This window comes from Babylonia areolata, chromosome 18 (assembly GCF_041734735.1).
Source record: "Babylonia areolata isolate BAREFJ2019XMU chromosome 18, ASM4173473v1, whole genome shotgun sequence".
NCBI classification, from domain to species: Eukaryota; Metazoa; Mollusca; class Gastropoda; order Neogastropoda; family Buccinidae; genus Babylonia; species Babylonia areolata.
In genome coordinates this window covers 51,324,394-51,341,924 of record NC_134893.1, presented here as the reverse complement: position 1 = coordinate 51,341,924, position 17,531 = coordinate 51,324,394, and the positions used below count along the sequence as shown (strand labels likewise).

The 17,531-nt window shown below is 40.6% G+C and overlaps 1 protein-coding gene across 1 annotated transcript in view; it reads right to left on the bottom strand.

Moving 5' to 3' along the window:
* Positions 1-17,497, bottom strand: part of LOC143292882 (annexin-B12-like) — a 25,421-nt gene extending 7,924 nt beyond the window's left edge. The window contains exons 1-14 of the mRNA XM_076603540.1: positions 17,423-17,497; positions 15,020-15,176; positions 14,234-14,326; positions 12,936-13,037; positions 11,847-12,281; positions 10,151-10,232; positions 8,230-8,324; positions 7,106-7,219; positions 5,741-5,831; positions 4,875-4,954; positions 4,101-4,157; positions 2,967-3,156; positions 1,279-1,337; positions 188-310 (exon numbers count right to left, since the gene is read on the bottom strand). Coding sequence (XP_076459655.1) covers positions 188-310; positions 1,279-1,337; positions 2,967-3,156; positions 4,101-4,157; positions 4,875-4,954; positions 5,741-5,831; positions 7,106-7,219; positions 8,230-8,324; positions 10,151-10,232; positions 11,847-12,281; positions 12,936-13,037; positions 14,234-14,326; positions 15,020-15,154 — 1,656 coding nt within the window. The 5' untranslated portion in view covers positions 15,155-15,176; positions 17,423-17,497. The remainder of the gene's footprint in view (positions 1-187; positions 311-1,278; positions 1,338-2,966; positions 3,157-4,100; positions 4,158-4,874; positions 4,955-5,740; positions 5,832-7,105; positions 7,220-8,229; positions 8,325-10,150; positions 10,233-11,846; positions 12,282-12,935; positions 13,038-14,233; positions 14,327-15,019; positions 15,177-17,422) is intronic.
* Between the last annotated feature and the right edge of the window lie 34 nt (positions 17,498-17,531).

Below are 17,531 nucleotides of genomic sequence, written 5' to 3'. Positions count from 1 at the left end.
TATTAACGAAGTATAAGCTACACGTTGAACACAAAAAGACACACAGCACAAACCCTGACCAACGCCTCCAAAGTCTGGCCATAACGGTGAGCGTTGAACACAAAAAGACACGCAAACAATAGCACACTCCTAACGAAGTATAAGCTGCACGTTGAACACAAAAAGACACACAAACAACAGCATGTACCCTGACAAAGGCCTCCAAGGACTGGCCGTAATGGTTCTGGAACTCCTGCTTGATCTGCTTCATGTCCACCTCACAGCGCGACACAATGATGCGGATCAGCGTGCGGTCATCTGTTCCCATCCCCTGTTAATGCAAACACACACAAGAAGATCTGCTTCATGTCCACCTCACAGCGCGACACAATGATGCGGATCAGCGTGCGGTCATCTGTTCCCATCCCCTGTTAATGCAAACACACACAAGAAGAATTTATCTTCACCAGCCACCATGGCAAAGCGGTTAGCATCGCAGACAGACAACTTGGAGGACGCGGGTCTGATCCGCATCAAAGGCGGGGTTTTTTTTTCGGCCCATAGGCCGGGTTCTACCCTGAGCTGAGTGTGCTATGGGCTTAAAAGGAAAGACTGGGACCACAGTGTTGAGGGACATCTACTTCACAGAGAATTGCTCAAATTTCCATACCAGTACTGCAGGTGTCTGCACTTCTTAGCCCGGTTGATGCCAGGATTTATGATGAAATACAGCCTTTTCAAGTAGTCCCACATTTTCTCTGATTAAAATGCCAAGTGAACCTTGCTCATTTCTCTCAATCTAACTGAATTACAGAGACAGATTTGCTTTTTTCATCTTCTCAGAGATGAAAAGGTAGAGAGATTTTTTTTTTTTTTACCAATATTTTTCATTAACAACCATGCTTTTTTCACAAATATACATGTATAGAAAAACAGGTATGGACAAAAAGGAAAAGAAAGTGATGACATTCTTGATTACTGTACACTGCTGATGGTGATGTGTGCACTAGTCATGTCAGTAACTGAGCATGTTGCATCTACTTTATGGAATACCACACTTTTAAATGACAAATTTCAGAAAAAAAAAGTTATGTTCACATACAGCAAATAATTCCATTCTGGAAATTGGCACATATCCTGCACACTGTGTATGAGAAAGAATACACACTTGCACAACTTTAAACAAGAAGAAAATCACATCTTATGCACCATTATTCCCCCCTCCCCTCATCATTAAACACGAGACTGAACAGAAATACACTGATCAAACCAGTTAACTGATCCAATCAACCTTCTCACCTTCATGGAGCTGTACAGTCTCTCAGCAAAGTAGGCATGTTTGTTGCGAATCATTTTCACTGTCAACAAAAGATAAAGACATGCACTTGTATACAAGATCAGAAAGCAGGGACATGTTGAGGACAGTCCATCAAAAGTTTGAAAACATGACTGATAAATTATCGGTTTCTTACACACAAAAAATACTGACAGATAAATCATCACAGTTCTCTATATTGAAAAAAAAAAAAAAAAAAAAAAAAAAAGAAGACAAAAACCTCACCAAATAAGTTATCACTGTTTTCCACTGAGAAAAAAAAAATGAAGAAAAAGAAAAGGAACACATCAGATATCAAGACAAAGGTGTTTCTCTAATGATGAACAAGATACTGCATATAGACATGAAACGATTTGAGTGTTGAGAGTGGATTTTTCATACAGAAAATTTTGTCAGAGATGTATGGGACACCTACAGGTTCCTGAATTCTGTTCAGCAAATACTAGAACATATACATGTGCACAAGTGTAAATTAAAGATATGTTTACTTTCAGACTAAAAAGGGAGAGATTTTGTTATTGCTCAGTAGTTTTGTGCTTGTGCAAACACTGCATACATCTACATAACCTGCACAGCATCACATTTGTGAGAATATATTTTGCAACTGAAAAATGCGAAATTTCAGTTTTGTCTTTTTTTTTTTTTTTTTTTTTTTTTTTTTTTTTTTTTTTTTTGGAGGGGCATCTGTTCCTGATGGAAAAATTATGGAGAGGGCACATATTCTTGATGTCTGATGTCTTCTTTTAATGACATCTGTTTTCGAAAGCCTGATCAGCATGTTTGGTTTATGCAAAAGTCAGGCACCTGCTCTTTGAATTAACTCACTCCGAACGATGGAATGCTATAGCGTTCCTGACGTAAGGTAGTGTTCCAGACGACAGAACGCTATAGCGGTTTCAACAATTAAAAATTTTTCAACGTTTTCCTCATGGGGCAGCATAACAACTGCAGATACACTGGGCATTGCGAACGTGTCAAGGGTTGAATGGAAAGTTTCTTCTTGAGATTTCTTAACAACATACTCCAAAGCGAGCCAGCGACTTCAGGACCCCACACGACACGCTAATCTGCATACATATCGAAAATGGCATTGCAGGGAATAGAAATGGAAATTTTTGGAGCAAACTAGATCACAACGGCCACTTTTACCGCTGCTGAAGTGATTGAAATGCTTCAAACCGAAGGTTTCGACATCGACAAGGATGATGAAGATGTTGAATAAAGTATCTGCAGTGAAAAAAATCAACCAGCAAGAAGGTACTGATGGTGACTCAGCCTCTGAGAGCAGTGAAGAGGGAGGGGGGTGGGCGTTCACACAACGTTAGGAGACGGGTCAGAGGGTCAAGTACAGTGAGTTTCATTCAGTTACTTTATGTTTTGTATTTTTTGTGATTTTTTTCCTGACCCTAACAAACGGGTCGCCTGTAGGGAAAAAAAAAGATTTTTCAATGCTGATGTGGCTTAATGTGTATGGATCAGTTCACATGTTTTTGACACCTCCTTGAAGCTGGACACAAACTAAGTTCATGATGGAAAGATTTTAGGGGGGGCGGGCAAGTATGCTCGATGTCTGATCTTCTTGACATCTGTTGCCGATGTTAGGATTTTGGGGATGGGGCATGCACGCTTGTCCATGATGTCCCCTCCTCACCTATGGTCAGCATGCCCGTGGACAGGTCGCCGGACATCTCGCTCTTGATGGCGTGTTCGATGTCCTTCCCGGACACCTTGCCGTAGGCGTCAAACACCGCCCGCAGTTGCTCGAAGCTCTGCGAGGCCAGCACCATGTTGAAGACATTCTCATCCGTGCCCCAGCGCTTCTCCCCGGCTTGGTACACTTTCTGTGAGAAACAGCGTTTTTGTTTTTGTTTTTGTTCACTGTGAGGCGTCTGACAAGTTTTTGATATTTTCTTTTTCTTTTTATAAGTGCTTAAAACCCAAAGGCTCAACAACAAAAAATTATAGTATCATACCGGAAACCCAGATGAAAGGCACTGTATTCTTAGGCCGCTTGAATAAATCATCTGCTGCATAGATGAGAACCACAAGTTCTGTGGAAAGATCCTTTGACGCCAAGAGTTGTTTTTTTGGGGTTTTTTTTTTTTATTAAAAAATTAGTATTACCCATTATCTTCAGGTGGAACATTTCACAACTGAGTTTTATTTACTACTGACACAAAATTGTGTGTGTTGTTTTTGTTTTTTTTAATCAGAAAAGAGCCAAATTAAGAATGAATGACCTGGGTCACTTTTTAAAGATTCTAAGGGCTTAAAAATGACATGATAAATTTTACAAATTAAAAAAAAAAAAAGTTTCTACAATTGTATTATCCCTGTAAAAAAACAACAAAAAACAAACAAACAAACAAAACAAAAAAAAACCTGCAAGAATAACGAGCTGATATTTTTGTCAAGGCAAAAGTGGAGGGGGAACTCAAAACTGAGGGAACCATAAGAGCAAGGTAACAAGCAATATATTTCATCTCTTACAGCTTGAATGACAACCCAGAATGAATAATAATATTCTGATCATTAATCATCAACATTTTGGAAGCTGGGCACTTCGTCACTTGGATATCATCAACACTGCCATAAATACGCCCTCTCTGCAGTTCTGAAGTGTGAATTCAGCACATGAAACTGGCATGACACTAAATATGTTTGTACATTTTTAATCTTTTCAAATAAGCACAGCACACACTCATACAAATTCAAAATCACACACAAATATGAACAGTAAAACATGTGCACTAACACCCAGAACACCCAAGCAAACAAATCTTACTTGAGCGTCAGTCTGTGCCTTCTGCAGATCGACGGACTGTTGCTCCATACGGCCTCCCTGTAAAACAAGAACATGTGAAACACTTTTAAAAAAAAATTATTAAAAAAAAAAAAAAAAAAGCTCTTTGTTCTGATTTACTGAAATGATTTTACTCAACGACATGCTTGTAGGTGCTTTTGCATAACACTATGTAGGACAATGGGGGGGAAGAAATAGGCCTTGATTCTGACTGACTGTTGTGATTATGATGTGACTGCAGGTGGTTCTGCCTGACAGTGTTGGGACAATGCGAGGAGAAATAATAGGTTCCTGGTGATTACTGTCATGATCGTTCTATGACGTGGCTGTGTGTAGTTTGGCAGTACACTGTACATCAGTGGGATGAGAAACATGTTTCTTTTTTTTATGTTGTACTATTGTGATTATCTTATGATGTGACTGCAGGTGCTTTTTGTACAGAACTTTTTATTTCTATTCAAGAGACTGACCATAAAAAAAAATACTAATAAAGAAAAAGAGCTAATGCATACCACACTCATGGATTTTTTTTATTTCTATTCAAGAGACTGACCATAAAAAAAAAAAATAATAATAAAAGAGTTAATGCATACCACACTCATGGATTCTTTTTTTTATTTCTATTCAAGAGACTGACCATAAAAAATACTAATAAAGAAAAAGAGCTAATGCATACCACTCATGGATTTTTTTAAATTTCTATTCAAGAGACTGACCATAAAAAAATACTAATAAAGAAAAAGAGCTAATGCATACCACACTCATGGAGACCAGCAGCTTACGGAAGTGACCAGACGTTTCACTGATGATGTCGTCTTCCAGTTTCCTCCCGTACACTGTGACATAAAGGATACACATCATTCTGCAGAGCCCTGAAGCACACGGCATCTTTACAAGAAAAACAAATCATTAATCACTACTACTACTACTACTACTACTACTCTACTACTACTATTACTACCACCAAGAATAATAATAATTGATACTTATAAAGCACTCTAGAAAACTGCTCCAGGCGCTTTACAAAACACATGAAATTATGTGTAACACATAAAAAATCAATATTACAGTTATATATACACCATATGTACCCAGCAAAAAAAACAAAACACACACACACATAAACAACACAATGCATACATACATACATACAAGCACACATTCAAGCATGCATATATAAATATCCACCCCTCCCCACACAAGCACACACACACACATGTGCACATGCATGGATATGTGTACAATACATATGTGTGTCAGTACATAAATTGAGTTACTTGAATTTTTCCTTCGATCAGTGAATCCCACTGTCCTGGAAAAATACTAAGAACCCCAAACCCACACACACACATAATAGTATGTATTCACACAGCAATCCACTTACACACATGCATAAGCACACATATGCAAGCATATACAGACACATTCATCACAAACACACACACACTCACACACACACACACACTCATACACACACACACATACAAACCAAAACAACCACAACCAGTACCAACACCTGAAAATAACATTACTAATAAAAAAAAAAGTAACAAAACAAAAACACAAAAAAGTAAAGAAAAGAAAACAGCAAGTACACCGCCAACCATCACAGCATCACTCACTCATTTTGTAGGTGTTGGTCATGGCATGGATCTGGGAGTTGGAACGAGTGCACAGGATCTCTATCAAGGCTGCCTCATCCGTCCCCATCCCCTGCAAACCACACCACATGCACTCACATTTTGGCTGCCTCATCCGTCCTCATCCCCTGCAAACCACACCACATGCACTCACATTTTGGCTGCCTCATCCGTCCTCATCCCCTGCAAACCACACCACATGCACTCACATTTTGGCTGCCTCATCAGTCCCCATCCCCTGCAAACCACACCACATGCACTCACATTTTGGCTGCCTCATCCGTCCCCATCCCCTGCAAACCACACCACATGCACTCACATTTTGGCTGCCTCATCCGTCCTCATCCCCTGCAAACCACACCACATGCACTCACATTTTGGCTGCCTCATCTGTCCTCATCCCCTGCAAACCACACCACATGCACTCATATTTTGGCTGCCTCATCCGTCCCCATCCCCTGCAAACCACACCACATGCACTCACATCTTGGCTGCCTCATCCGTCCCCATCCCCTGCAAACCACACCACATGCACTCACATTTTGGCTGCCTCATCTGTCCTCATCCCCTGCAAACCACACCACATGCATTCACATTTTGGCTGCCTCATCAGTCCCCATCCCCTGCAAACCACACCACATGCACTCACATCTTGGCTGCCTCATCCGTCCCCATCCCCTGCAAACCACACCACATGCACTCACATTTTGGCTGCCTCATCAGTCCCCATCCCCTGCAAACCACACCACATGCACTCACATTTTGGCTGCATCATCCGTCCTCATCCCCTGCAAACCACACCACATGCACTCACATTTTGGCTGCCTCATCCGTCCTCATCCCCTGCAAACCACACCACATGCACTCACATTTTGGCTGCATCATCCGTCCCCATCCCCTGCAAACCACACCACATGCACTCACATTTTGGCTGCCTCATCCGTCCTCATCCCCTGCAAACCACACCACATGCACTCACATTTTGGCTGCCTCATCCGTCCTCATCCCCTGCAAACCACACCACATGCACTCACATTTTGGCTGCCTCATCCGTCCTCATCCCCTGCAAACCACACTACATGCACTCACATTTTGGCTGCCTCATCTGTCCCCATCCCCTGCAAACCACACCACATGCACTCACATTTTGCATGCAAAAATAATGTGACAAACATATGAGCACAGACAACCTCTTGTTCACCTGCATGCATACACAGACAATCCCCCCACCCTCCTCTCTCTCTCTCTCTCTCACACACACACACACATACATAAAGACATTCCACACTTCCCATTCATAGTGAATCATATTAGTGGTAAGTAACGATGCTGAAATAATGAACCGACCCTCATAGCTCTGCGCAGTTCGTAGGCATCAAACTCCTCCGATTTATACAACAAGGCAAGGATGGCGTCCTCAAAACGTCCACCCAACTCGCTCTTCAAGTCCTGCACCAAATCCTGCACAACAGGAAAAAATGACGATATGTCATCATAATAATTATGTCCTACAGACAATAAATTTCTGATCTTTTGCTAGAACAGAAAAGTAAAAGAAAATAAATACATTGTATGGCTTACTAACTCTGCACTCTCAGCACCGTCTACTAAGCTTATTGAAATCTGTTACTTTTAGCTGTGAGAGTATAGGTAAAACAAAAACTGCACACATACTGAAACAACTGACACTGGCTAAAGACACAGTGTTCCTGTTCTACAAAATTCTGGTTTGATTTGAATGAGCTGCATCTCTGTCAATAAAGAAGAATGAAAAGGTTATAAAAAAAATTAAAATTAAAATTAAACAAGAGAGGCAAGGCCTTCAAGACTCACTTGTGATACACTTTTAAAAAAATCCAAGCTATTTATGTATTGAGTATAATTTCAAAATGTAATGTTTAAGATGAGAAAGATCAGTTTAAAGCAAATTAAGTCCCCTAGCATTAATTACAGAGTAATTTCCTTTTTTTACTATCTGCACTAAAACGTTTGCAAAATAAATAAAACTTCCATGCTTAGCAAAAGAAGTTCCTGTTTGAACAAAAAATGATAATAATGACTGCTCCTGTTGTTGGGTCAGAATATCAGATCAAAGTGCCAAGTTTAGAGAATACAAAAAATATAACAGTAAATGCAGTTTGCATATAATTAGGCTTCATTTTTAATTTTTTTGTGCCCATCCCAGAGGTGCAATATTGTTTTAAACAAGATGTCTGGAAAGAACTGAATTTTTCCTATTTTTATGCCTAATTTGGTGTCAACTGACAAAGTATTTGCAGAGAAAATGTCAATGTTAAAGTTTACCAAGGACACACAGACACACAGAGACAACCGAACACCAGGTTAAAACACAGACTCACTTTGTTTACACAAGTGAATCAAAAAGAAAGAAAAAAAGAAATACCCTGCAAGATAGTGACATACAGAATGAACATAAGGAGGAAAAAAAATGCACATGCACAAGAACTTACCCTGCCAAAGCAAGTTTTGTACATCATTTTCAGGTTCTGTCTTTGGTCGCTGGTGCGGTAGCCAAGGATGTCAATGATGGCTTTCTCATCAGTACCTGTGCACAATAAGCGCTGGCTCTCATGAAGGGGGTCAAAACACAAACATGCACAACATACACACACATGTCAAAATAAATGTCTATCATTTTGCAACAAACTCCAGTCATATTTCAATGATTTTTTTTTTTTCTAAGAAGTGTTCATGCAGATCAAGAAGAAAATTCTTACACGGATGTTCAGTGCTGGCACTTTAGTTGGCCCAGCGAAAGTTCATGAACCCAGGAAGTAGGGCATGGATATAAATAAACGTGGCTGACAAACAGGCCGTGCCAGCGGCACTCGCTGTACGCTTGTTCAGCGGTAAATCTGCTTTGTTTCTTTCGCGCATCATCTTCCCGGATGGATTGGAAATAACGACAAAAGAAGTGGGTTTCTACAAAGAATGCAAAATGAGCTTTCCATTGACTCCAAACACAATATATTTTCTTACATAGCAATTGTTGCGGCAACGGTTGAAACATGCATGAAGAAAGAGAAGAGAAGGTCAAGCAGAAACATGATCGCAAAAATCGTAAAATTTAAATCCCTCTCTAAGAAAACATACGCTTATTACAATGAAATCGTAAAAATCACCAAAACATTTAGCATGCCTGCATGCAGATCAGCCCACCCTTTTGAGTTGTAGATTTTTTCTTGTCAGCACAACAAGTGTTTAAATGAACACACTGTAGCATGGTGAGTGCAAGCAGCAGGGGCATGTAGAGCAGGGTGAGTGTAATCGCTGCAGGAAATGTGTGGATGCTATGGAAGCGTGAGAAAAGTGGGGCAGGGGCTGCGGGGCCAAGTGAAACAAAGAAGGCAGTGTCCAGGTTTGGCACGCGGGGCCAGAAATACCGCGCGCGGTGAATGCGCCGGCCAATGCAGAGTGTGGTGGGAAAGTCTGGCATTAAAAAAAGTTTGACCCCAGACGCTAGACGCTGCTCGGAAACTAAAGAGGTGGATTTTGTGCTCGGCTGAGCAGCCGTGCTTATGCAATTATGCCGCTGTCTAGAACTGTGTAGAGTCATTAATTGAATGTCTAGTTACTAAAGTAATAATAGAACATTGTAGGTGTGCGTCTTCATATCGTGGGATACCCACTTTTTATCAGCCGAAATCCAAATGTGACATATTCTCCACATATTCAAAAAACAAACCCCCCAAAATAAAACACAAAGACCTGATTCTTGGAGTTGCCAATACCTCAGACCTTTTGTGAAGGAATAGTTCTGACTATTAGCACACAGAGAATCACATATTCTTTATCCTGGCTTTACTGATCTGTCAGACAAGCCACACTTTGTTTATGTCATTTCCTTTCTTTTAAACAGGAAAAAAAATCTGGGCTTTTCCCCCAGGTTCACACACACACACACACACACACACACACACACATACAGACAGAGAGAAAGTGATTTAAGAGAGATTTCTTTTTTTTTTAACTACTTTTGTGGAATGCAAAACTCAGTGTGCCCTTGTGATTTAAGGTGAAGAGTACAAACTTATTCCATTTTTATATTCTTCATTTTTTTAATTTTGATCTTTGTTTATACTGGAGTCAGACTCTGAATTCCCTGATGATCATAAACCCATACTGCAGATCCACACTGATCTGTCACTGTTTTTTCACTGCAACATTTTAAAATTATCTTTTTTTTCTCCTTTTCTGGGCACCCGTGCGAGTCATTAAAAGCTTTCACCCTGTCTAAAATGAAAATGTCCATTTTTGTTATCAATATTCATTGTTATCACAAGAGTACACACACACACACACACACACACACACACACACACACACACACAATGTATTTTATACACTACGACTTCCAAAAAAATAATTTACCAAATCCTTTCATGGCCTTCCTCAGTTTCTGAGCATCCTCCTCAGGACTGAAACGAGGATAAGGCTTGAGTGTCCCTTCCTCCTGAGGAAAAAAAACAACAACTTATAAACGCACTGACATATACAAAATGCATCGTGTCTGCTCATGTTTCAACACACACACACACACACACACACACACATATATGCATTCACATGTATTCTTTAAATAAAACGTGTTATACATTGAAAGTAAAAAAAAAAAATCTTCCTAAATCAGCTTTGATTTGAATTTATTTTGTTCTCAGTAAAGAAAAAAAACAAAGCCTTAATCTATATCAGTATATGCCAAAATCAGCTATGATCATCTCAGTACATGCTATCATCAGACCAAAGCAGCATCATAAGCATGATCAGTGTATGTTAACTGCTCATGCATGTATATTCATGTGCATTTGTAAAGAAAAGTTTGAGGGGAAAAAAAGAAACCAAGAAAAAGAGGACAGCATAAAATGCACAGGTCTAAAGACTATGATGAAATATTGTTTTCTTTGACAAACCTTACATATGAATTATTCTCCAACACAATGACTTCACTTTTTTTTTTTCAATCCAGTGACCTTTGTAGATCAGAACAAATCACTTAAAATAGCTTTATATCAAAACAAATGAAGCAACACATCTCTGCACTCCATCTTTTTTTTCTTCTTTTTTTTATATTATTTTTTTATACTTTTTAAATGTTTTATCTTTAGTCTATAAGTAGCAACACTGCACTGCATGTTCTAAATCCCACATACAGTTACCCAGCCTAGTTCTGTAGCAAAACCACTGCCACTATTCAATCCCACAGTACAGTTTTTTTTTTGACAAACATGATATAAAGACACTTGACAGTACACAAAGCCTATCACCCTCTCAAATGAAACATGGCTCTTCCCATAATTAAGAATTTCTAAAAAAGCAAAACAAAACAAAAAAACAAAAAAACAAACACCAAAACAGCCAGTCTTATCTAGTTTAACAGACAGCAATGAGAGCACAACAGACATGTAAACTACACAGCTCAGTCAACAAAACAAACTCAGTAACGACAGCATTATCAAAACACACAACAAGCCCCCAAACCCACCTTGATCTTATTTATACAGGGCAGCTGTCCAAACATAACACACTCTCAGTCAACAACAACAACAGACAACTTCAGTAACTGTCGCACTATCATTATACACAACCACCTCCACTCCCCAAGCCCTCTTTGATCTTATGTGTGTGGCAGCTGACATACCATGTGTGTGAATGTGTGTGCGTCTGAAATCTGATTGAATGACACAGGAAATGAATGATGAGCGCCCAGTGGCAGCCGTCAGTCGGCTCTACCCAGGTAGGCAGCCTGTGGTGTAAACGTCCCCGTGTATGTAAAGCGCTTAGAGCTTGGTCTCTGACAGCGGATAGGCGCTATATAAGTATCCACATCAATCAATCAATCAATCAATCAATACCACACTCTCAGTCAGGAACAACAGACATATGCAGTAACAGTTGTAATATCAATATACAGAGCAAACCCCCTCTCACTCCACCCCTAAAACCCTCCTTCACCTTACACGTGGCAGCTGACCATAACACACTCTCACTCAACAACAACAGAAAACTACAGTAACCATCACACTTGACAAAACCACCACCCCTCTCTACCCAATTCACCAAAACCCACCTTGATCTTATACGTGGCAGCTGACGGCACGCTTCCCTGCATCTGACTGCCGGAGGAGTACCCGGCTCCCTGCCCATAGGCACCGGGAGCCCCAGTGGTGGCACCGGGAGCCCCGTAACCCCCGTACGGCTGCTGCCCTCCTGGCTGCTGCCCTCCTGGCTGCTGCTGATGATGGGGAGGGGCGCCATACTGCCCGGGGGCTCCGTACTGACCCCCCTGGGGGGGTGCCCCGTAGCCTGGCTGCGTCGCTGCAGGATACTGACCACCAGGGGGTGCCCCATACTGTCCGGGGGCTGCTGGGTAGCCGCCCGGGGCCGGGGCCGACCCATAGCCCGCTGGCGGCTGACCGTAGCCTCCGGGAGCGGCCGGCTGCTGGGGGTAGCCCCCTGGTTGGGGCTGGGCCGGGTAGCCGCCGGCTGGTGGGGCTCCAAAACCCTTGGTGACAAGATGGAAAGAGATGGGAAGACGGGGGTTAAGTCTGAAGACAAGGTGGAGGAAGGAAAAACAGGGAGGCAGATGCTGAGAAAGGCAAATTATTTTGCTTATAGCCCAGCCCTATATAAAGGAAGGAAACAGAGCAAAAATCAAACGAAAGAAATATGAAAATCAAGGGAAAACAACAATATGGAGAAAAATGAATTAAATCAAAAAAAAAACAAAAAAAAACCCCATCTATTCTGAAAATGTGTTCAGCCCAAAACCAATGCTGCTTTTTTAGCTCTTTCCTTCTTTCCTAAAGAAAAAAGAAACAAAAAAGAAAATAAAAATGTTGTGAGTGCTCACTGCTGCAAATTACTTTCATGTACACATGTAAACATGTATCTTTGTGTGTGCGAGTATGTGTGATGTTTGTGCATGTATGTTCATATGCACACTGTCTGTTGCTGTATGTTTCTGTGTTTTTTGTGTGTCTTTGTTTTATGTATTTGTTTGTTGTTGTTGTTTTTTTTAAACAGTTAAATATCTGTAAACTTGAGTTATACCCAGCTATAAAAGTCCCATTCAGCTTGCATCATATCCTCACTACCCACCCAGTCCCATCTCCCCCTCCCTCCCACCACCCATCTTCTTGTCGTATGCAGCACCGACCTGATTGTAGGTAGGCTGGGCAGCACTGGGTGCGTTAGGCATGGCCACACCAGGTGGGGCAGGGTAACCCCCTGGGGCAGGAGGCATGCCCGGGGGCTGAGCCTGTCAACAGAATATAAAAAATGATTCAAATAATAATAAAAAAAATTTGATTAACAAAAACTAACAACCATGTGAATGTCGCCAAAAGAGCAGTGTCGGCCCTCCCCAGCTACACCAACAAGCTTCCAGTGCCCTGTGTGCTCATCATGACTCCAGAATCTCAGGAAGCCAGAGCCAGAGCCAGACCCCTATTCCTGCTTCCACGGTGTCGTGTCCCTGGTAATGAAAAACCTTAACCTCCCATCATACTTTGCAATAATTAAGTTCACTCCCAGAAACACAACAGTCATGAAGTAAACAGGTCTCACTCGCACAAGTCACTGACCAGCTCTTCATTCTGTGTGTACATGCAGATTCACAAACATTCATTACTCTCATTCCACAGAAGGATAGACGTAACATCTGGGCGACGAGGATAACCAACATTTTCTTTTTGATAGTTACTCAGTCATGTCTTCCTTCAAAACCATGGGATAACCATTATTTTTTACAGAATGTGCTACAGATTAATACTTCTGTGTGTGTGTGTGTGTGTGTGTGTGTGTGTCTATATATACATATGTGTGTGTGTGTGTGTGTGTGTGGGTGTGTGTGTGTGTGTGTGGAGAAATAATCATTCCTGTGAAATCAAAGACAGGAGTGACCTCCCACTGTGGTCTAAAAAATACACATGGTTTGTTCTTGATAATTTTCCCCACTTGTTCTTCTTCAAGAAAAAAAAAAATGCTTACCATGTTACTGACCATCTGGTAACAAACCCATTTGCTAGTACTTTTGAACATATTAAACATTATCTGACACAAGCAATATACTGATGTCAGGAGCACAGGCAAGAACAGTGTTGCAGCTCTTTTTTTTCTTTCTTTCTTTTTTTATTTTTTTTTTTTTTTTTTTTCTGAGCACAATGTACAGTTTCAAACTAAGAGCAGCTTTGACTTCAAGTGGTCATTACATTTCCCACAAAAATAAAGTGCTCTGCTTAACTTATAAAGAAAAAAAGGAAAAAAACAACAACAAACAAACCAGGAAACTCTTAAGCATTTTGTAACACAAAACAATACACACTAATTCCACAAGAGAACAAGTGGGAACAACCACAACCCACTCAACCTACCACACACACACACACACACACTCATGCACCTACCCAGTACCCACCCACATCCACTCACTCACAGGAGCACCAGCTGACCTACCCCAAATCCAGGCTGTGGAGGGTACCCCATCCCTCCTCCAGGGGCACTGCCATAGGCTGCTGCTGAAGCTGACTCTGGAGTGGGCATGGAAAACTGAAAAAAACATACAACTGTGCAAACAGTGAGACGAATTTGTCTATGTCTAAAATGTTAACCCTGGGAAGAAAATTTTCTGTTATCATTGCATAACATTCATGTCACTCAATTGAAATGAATCATAACACTGGATAAAGAAAGAAATGGAAAAAAAAAAGTGTTGTAGAAAGCATAGGTAAGAGTACATATATGTCAAAATAAAGCTACGTATTTCTTCTTCTTGTGGCCTTTTCCATTCAATCATGTAGGGGAAAATAAAAGTATTTTTCTATTTTAGTATTTATATTGTTTCATTATCAATCAATCATATTAAATAAGTGATGCAGAATGATGGGCATAGTAGTAACAGTCATAAACTCAAAAACAGTTTTACACATCAGTAATTTCAAATCTCTTTCCAAGCCCCAATCTTTCCATAGTTTCAAAGAAGAGGGAGAGGTGCAGGAGGGGGGGGGGGGGTCATTCATTTGTTTTTAGCAATACACACACAAACAAGCATATAAACATTTTTTTTTAATCCAAGCATGCACACATACATACACACCTCACTCTCCCCTCACCCCCACCCCCCCAACCCCCTCCACACACACACACACACTCTGTAAACAAGCACACACATAGACAACACAGACACGCACCACAGCGAATACACACACACACACACACACTCTCCAGCTCCCAGACACTCACATTTCCCCCAGGAGCAGGATAGCCCCCAGGTTGCCCAGCAAAACCCCCTCCCTGGGGGTACCCAGGCTGTCCTCCAGGGTAGCCTCCAGCGGGTGGGTAGCCCCCTGGGGCACCTCCGTAGGGTGGGTAACTCATCTGTCTGTAATAAACTTAGTCCCTGAAAGCAGAAAGAGAAAATGAGAAAATGGCTGGGGTTTTTTGTTAGGCATTTGGAGAGTGTTGCATTCATTGAGAGTGTCTCGGTCTTTGGTGATGTGCAGTGGTATGTAAGGGTGAGTGAAAGAACTACACTATAACAATTTCCTATGTCTTTGAACAATGGTGAAATAAAATATCTTTGTGTTGCTTTGGATTTGCCGCAACTGACGCTAGAGTTAAACTGCATTGTCTCTTGAGACTGACAGATGCCTACATATGTGTGTGTGTGTGTGTGTGTGTGTGTGTGTGTGTGTTGTGCATTCCTGTGTATCTGTTTAAATGACAGTGTGAAAGTAAGGTGAAAAAGACTGAAGAGCTCTTTAGTCATTAATCAACTGACAAATCAATAATAGTCCCTAACTGGTAAAAGAAGTGAAGTGTAGGAATTACTTTTATTACTGATAAAGCTCCTGTTACCACTCTAACTATGGCTGCAAGATGGCAAGGGTTTTCTATGCTCCATGTTTAAACTTCAGTCATTGTCCTTACCTGACAACTTCTCCATAATGTCTTATCCACCCCACCCCCCCACCTCCTTCTCCCCATTCCCCTCCCCCACCTCTCCCCCCCACCCCCCACTGTCCCCCCCCCCATCCCCCCAAAAAAACAAAGCCAAACAAAAAACCAACAACAAAAACCTAAATAAATAAATGAATACAAATAAAAATTTCATGTCTTTATTCATGTGTAAGATCTGTGATGCTCCCACTGTACTGAAGTTGTTCTGTTTGCATTTCTTACAAAGCATGACAGAAAAGATAATATATTGAAATGAAATCTTGACATTGTGACAATGAAATAGTCAAATATGGAATTCATTTACAATATCACTAGATATCTATCTGATTCACTGCACTTGTGTGTATGTGATCATTCTCTCATCAACTAAATTAGAAGATCTATGAACCATTTTCATGCTACTGCTACATTTAAATCACTCTGATACACTCAATCAAATGTTCAATGATCAATACAAGATACAAAAATACTTTGTCTCCAAATCTAGTAAAATGAGAAATTGTTCACACACTTGCTGAACTTTGTCTCTAAATATTAAAGTAAAAGAGAAATCGTTCACTCATTTGCTGACAAAGGCAACAGTCCAATCAACATCCTGTAATAATTACTCTGTCTCTAAATCTAAAAGTAACAGAGAAATCGTTCACACATTAATTTGCTGACAAAGGAAACAGTGCAATCAACATCCTGTAATATATTCTAAATTATGTAGTCTAGGTTACACTGCCGGTACACTCCATTTTCTGTGTTACACTTACAGGGAACCAGCAATTCAGTGTGTGTGTGTGTGGGGGGGGGGGGGGGGGGGGGGTTCATATAAGTTATAACCCATGTCAATGATGTTTCTATATTTCTTCCTCTTTCCTTCTCTGTCACAGTCAGTCTGTCTGGTGGAGTGAATGTCCATGCCTAGTTCTGAACATACCAGATCCAAGTCCATCCAGGAAAATGTGTGGATATTATCATACTAATGACCCTCTTATGTAAGTAGTTCTAAAGACTCCATTACATAATCTGGTCAGTAGTGTGCTCTGTAATCATGCTATGATGTGATGGGGAAAAAAAGTATATATAAATATATCAAAGATTTTTAGTTTAATGTACACTTTTTTTTCATATTAGAATGGCATAAACTAAAGGTAAATTCACACAATGCATGATTTATTCAGCAAAAAAATATAAATCAAGCTGTCATTATAAACATTTTTTTTCTTATTAGCTTTGTTGTCACTGATATGCTAATCCCTCTTCAGCACTGGGAGTTTACTTTCATGATAATAATAACATGCAACAACTGTCAAACTAAAAATGTTATGTTTAAACACTATCTACATCCGCTGTTTGCATACGTCATTCAATGCTTTGGAATATTTTAACTGCAAAGATCAGCAACTACTGAACCGTGTCTGCCAGTTCAAACGGACTTTGCTTACTGCTTTGATCAACGCATGCTCCACATCTGGTGCATTTCGCAATGCCGCAGTGATGTGAACAATTGCTCAGCCACAGTCAACATAAGGCGTCTTCATCCGGCCTCATGAAAAAATAACTAAAGACAAACCACCCAATGAAACCAAGAAGTCTCTAAAATGTTTCCTATCGTGTATTGGCTATCGATGCTATTGCATGTTGTGCCTACGATATATGTAGCTTTTAACCGTCAAGGAGACAATGCAGTTTACTTACCCGACAAGGAAACTACCAAAAATTCAGTCGAAAACTCGAGGTGCAGGCAGAAAATGCGGAACAATTTGCCTCGTCTTCCAACCAGAGTTATCTCCAGTTGTCGGTCGTG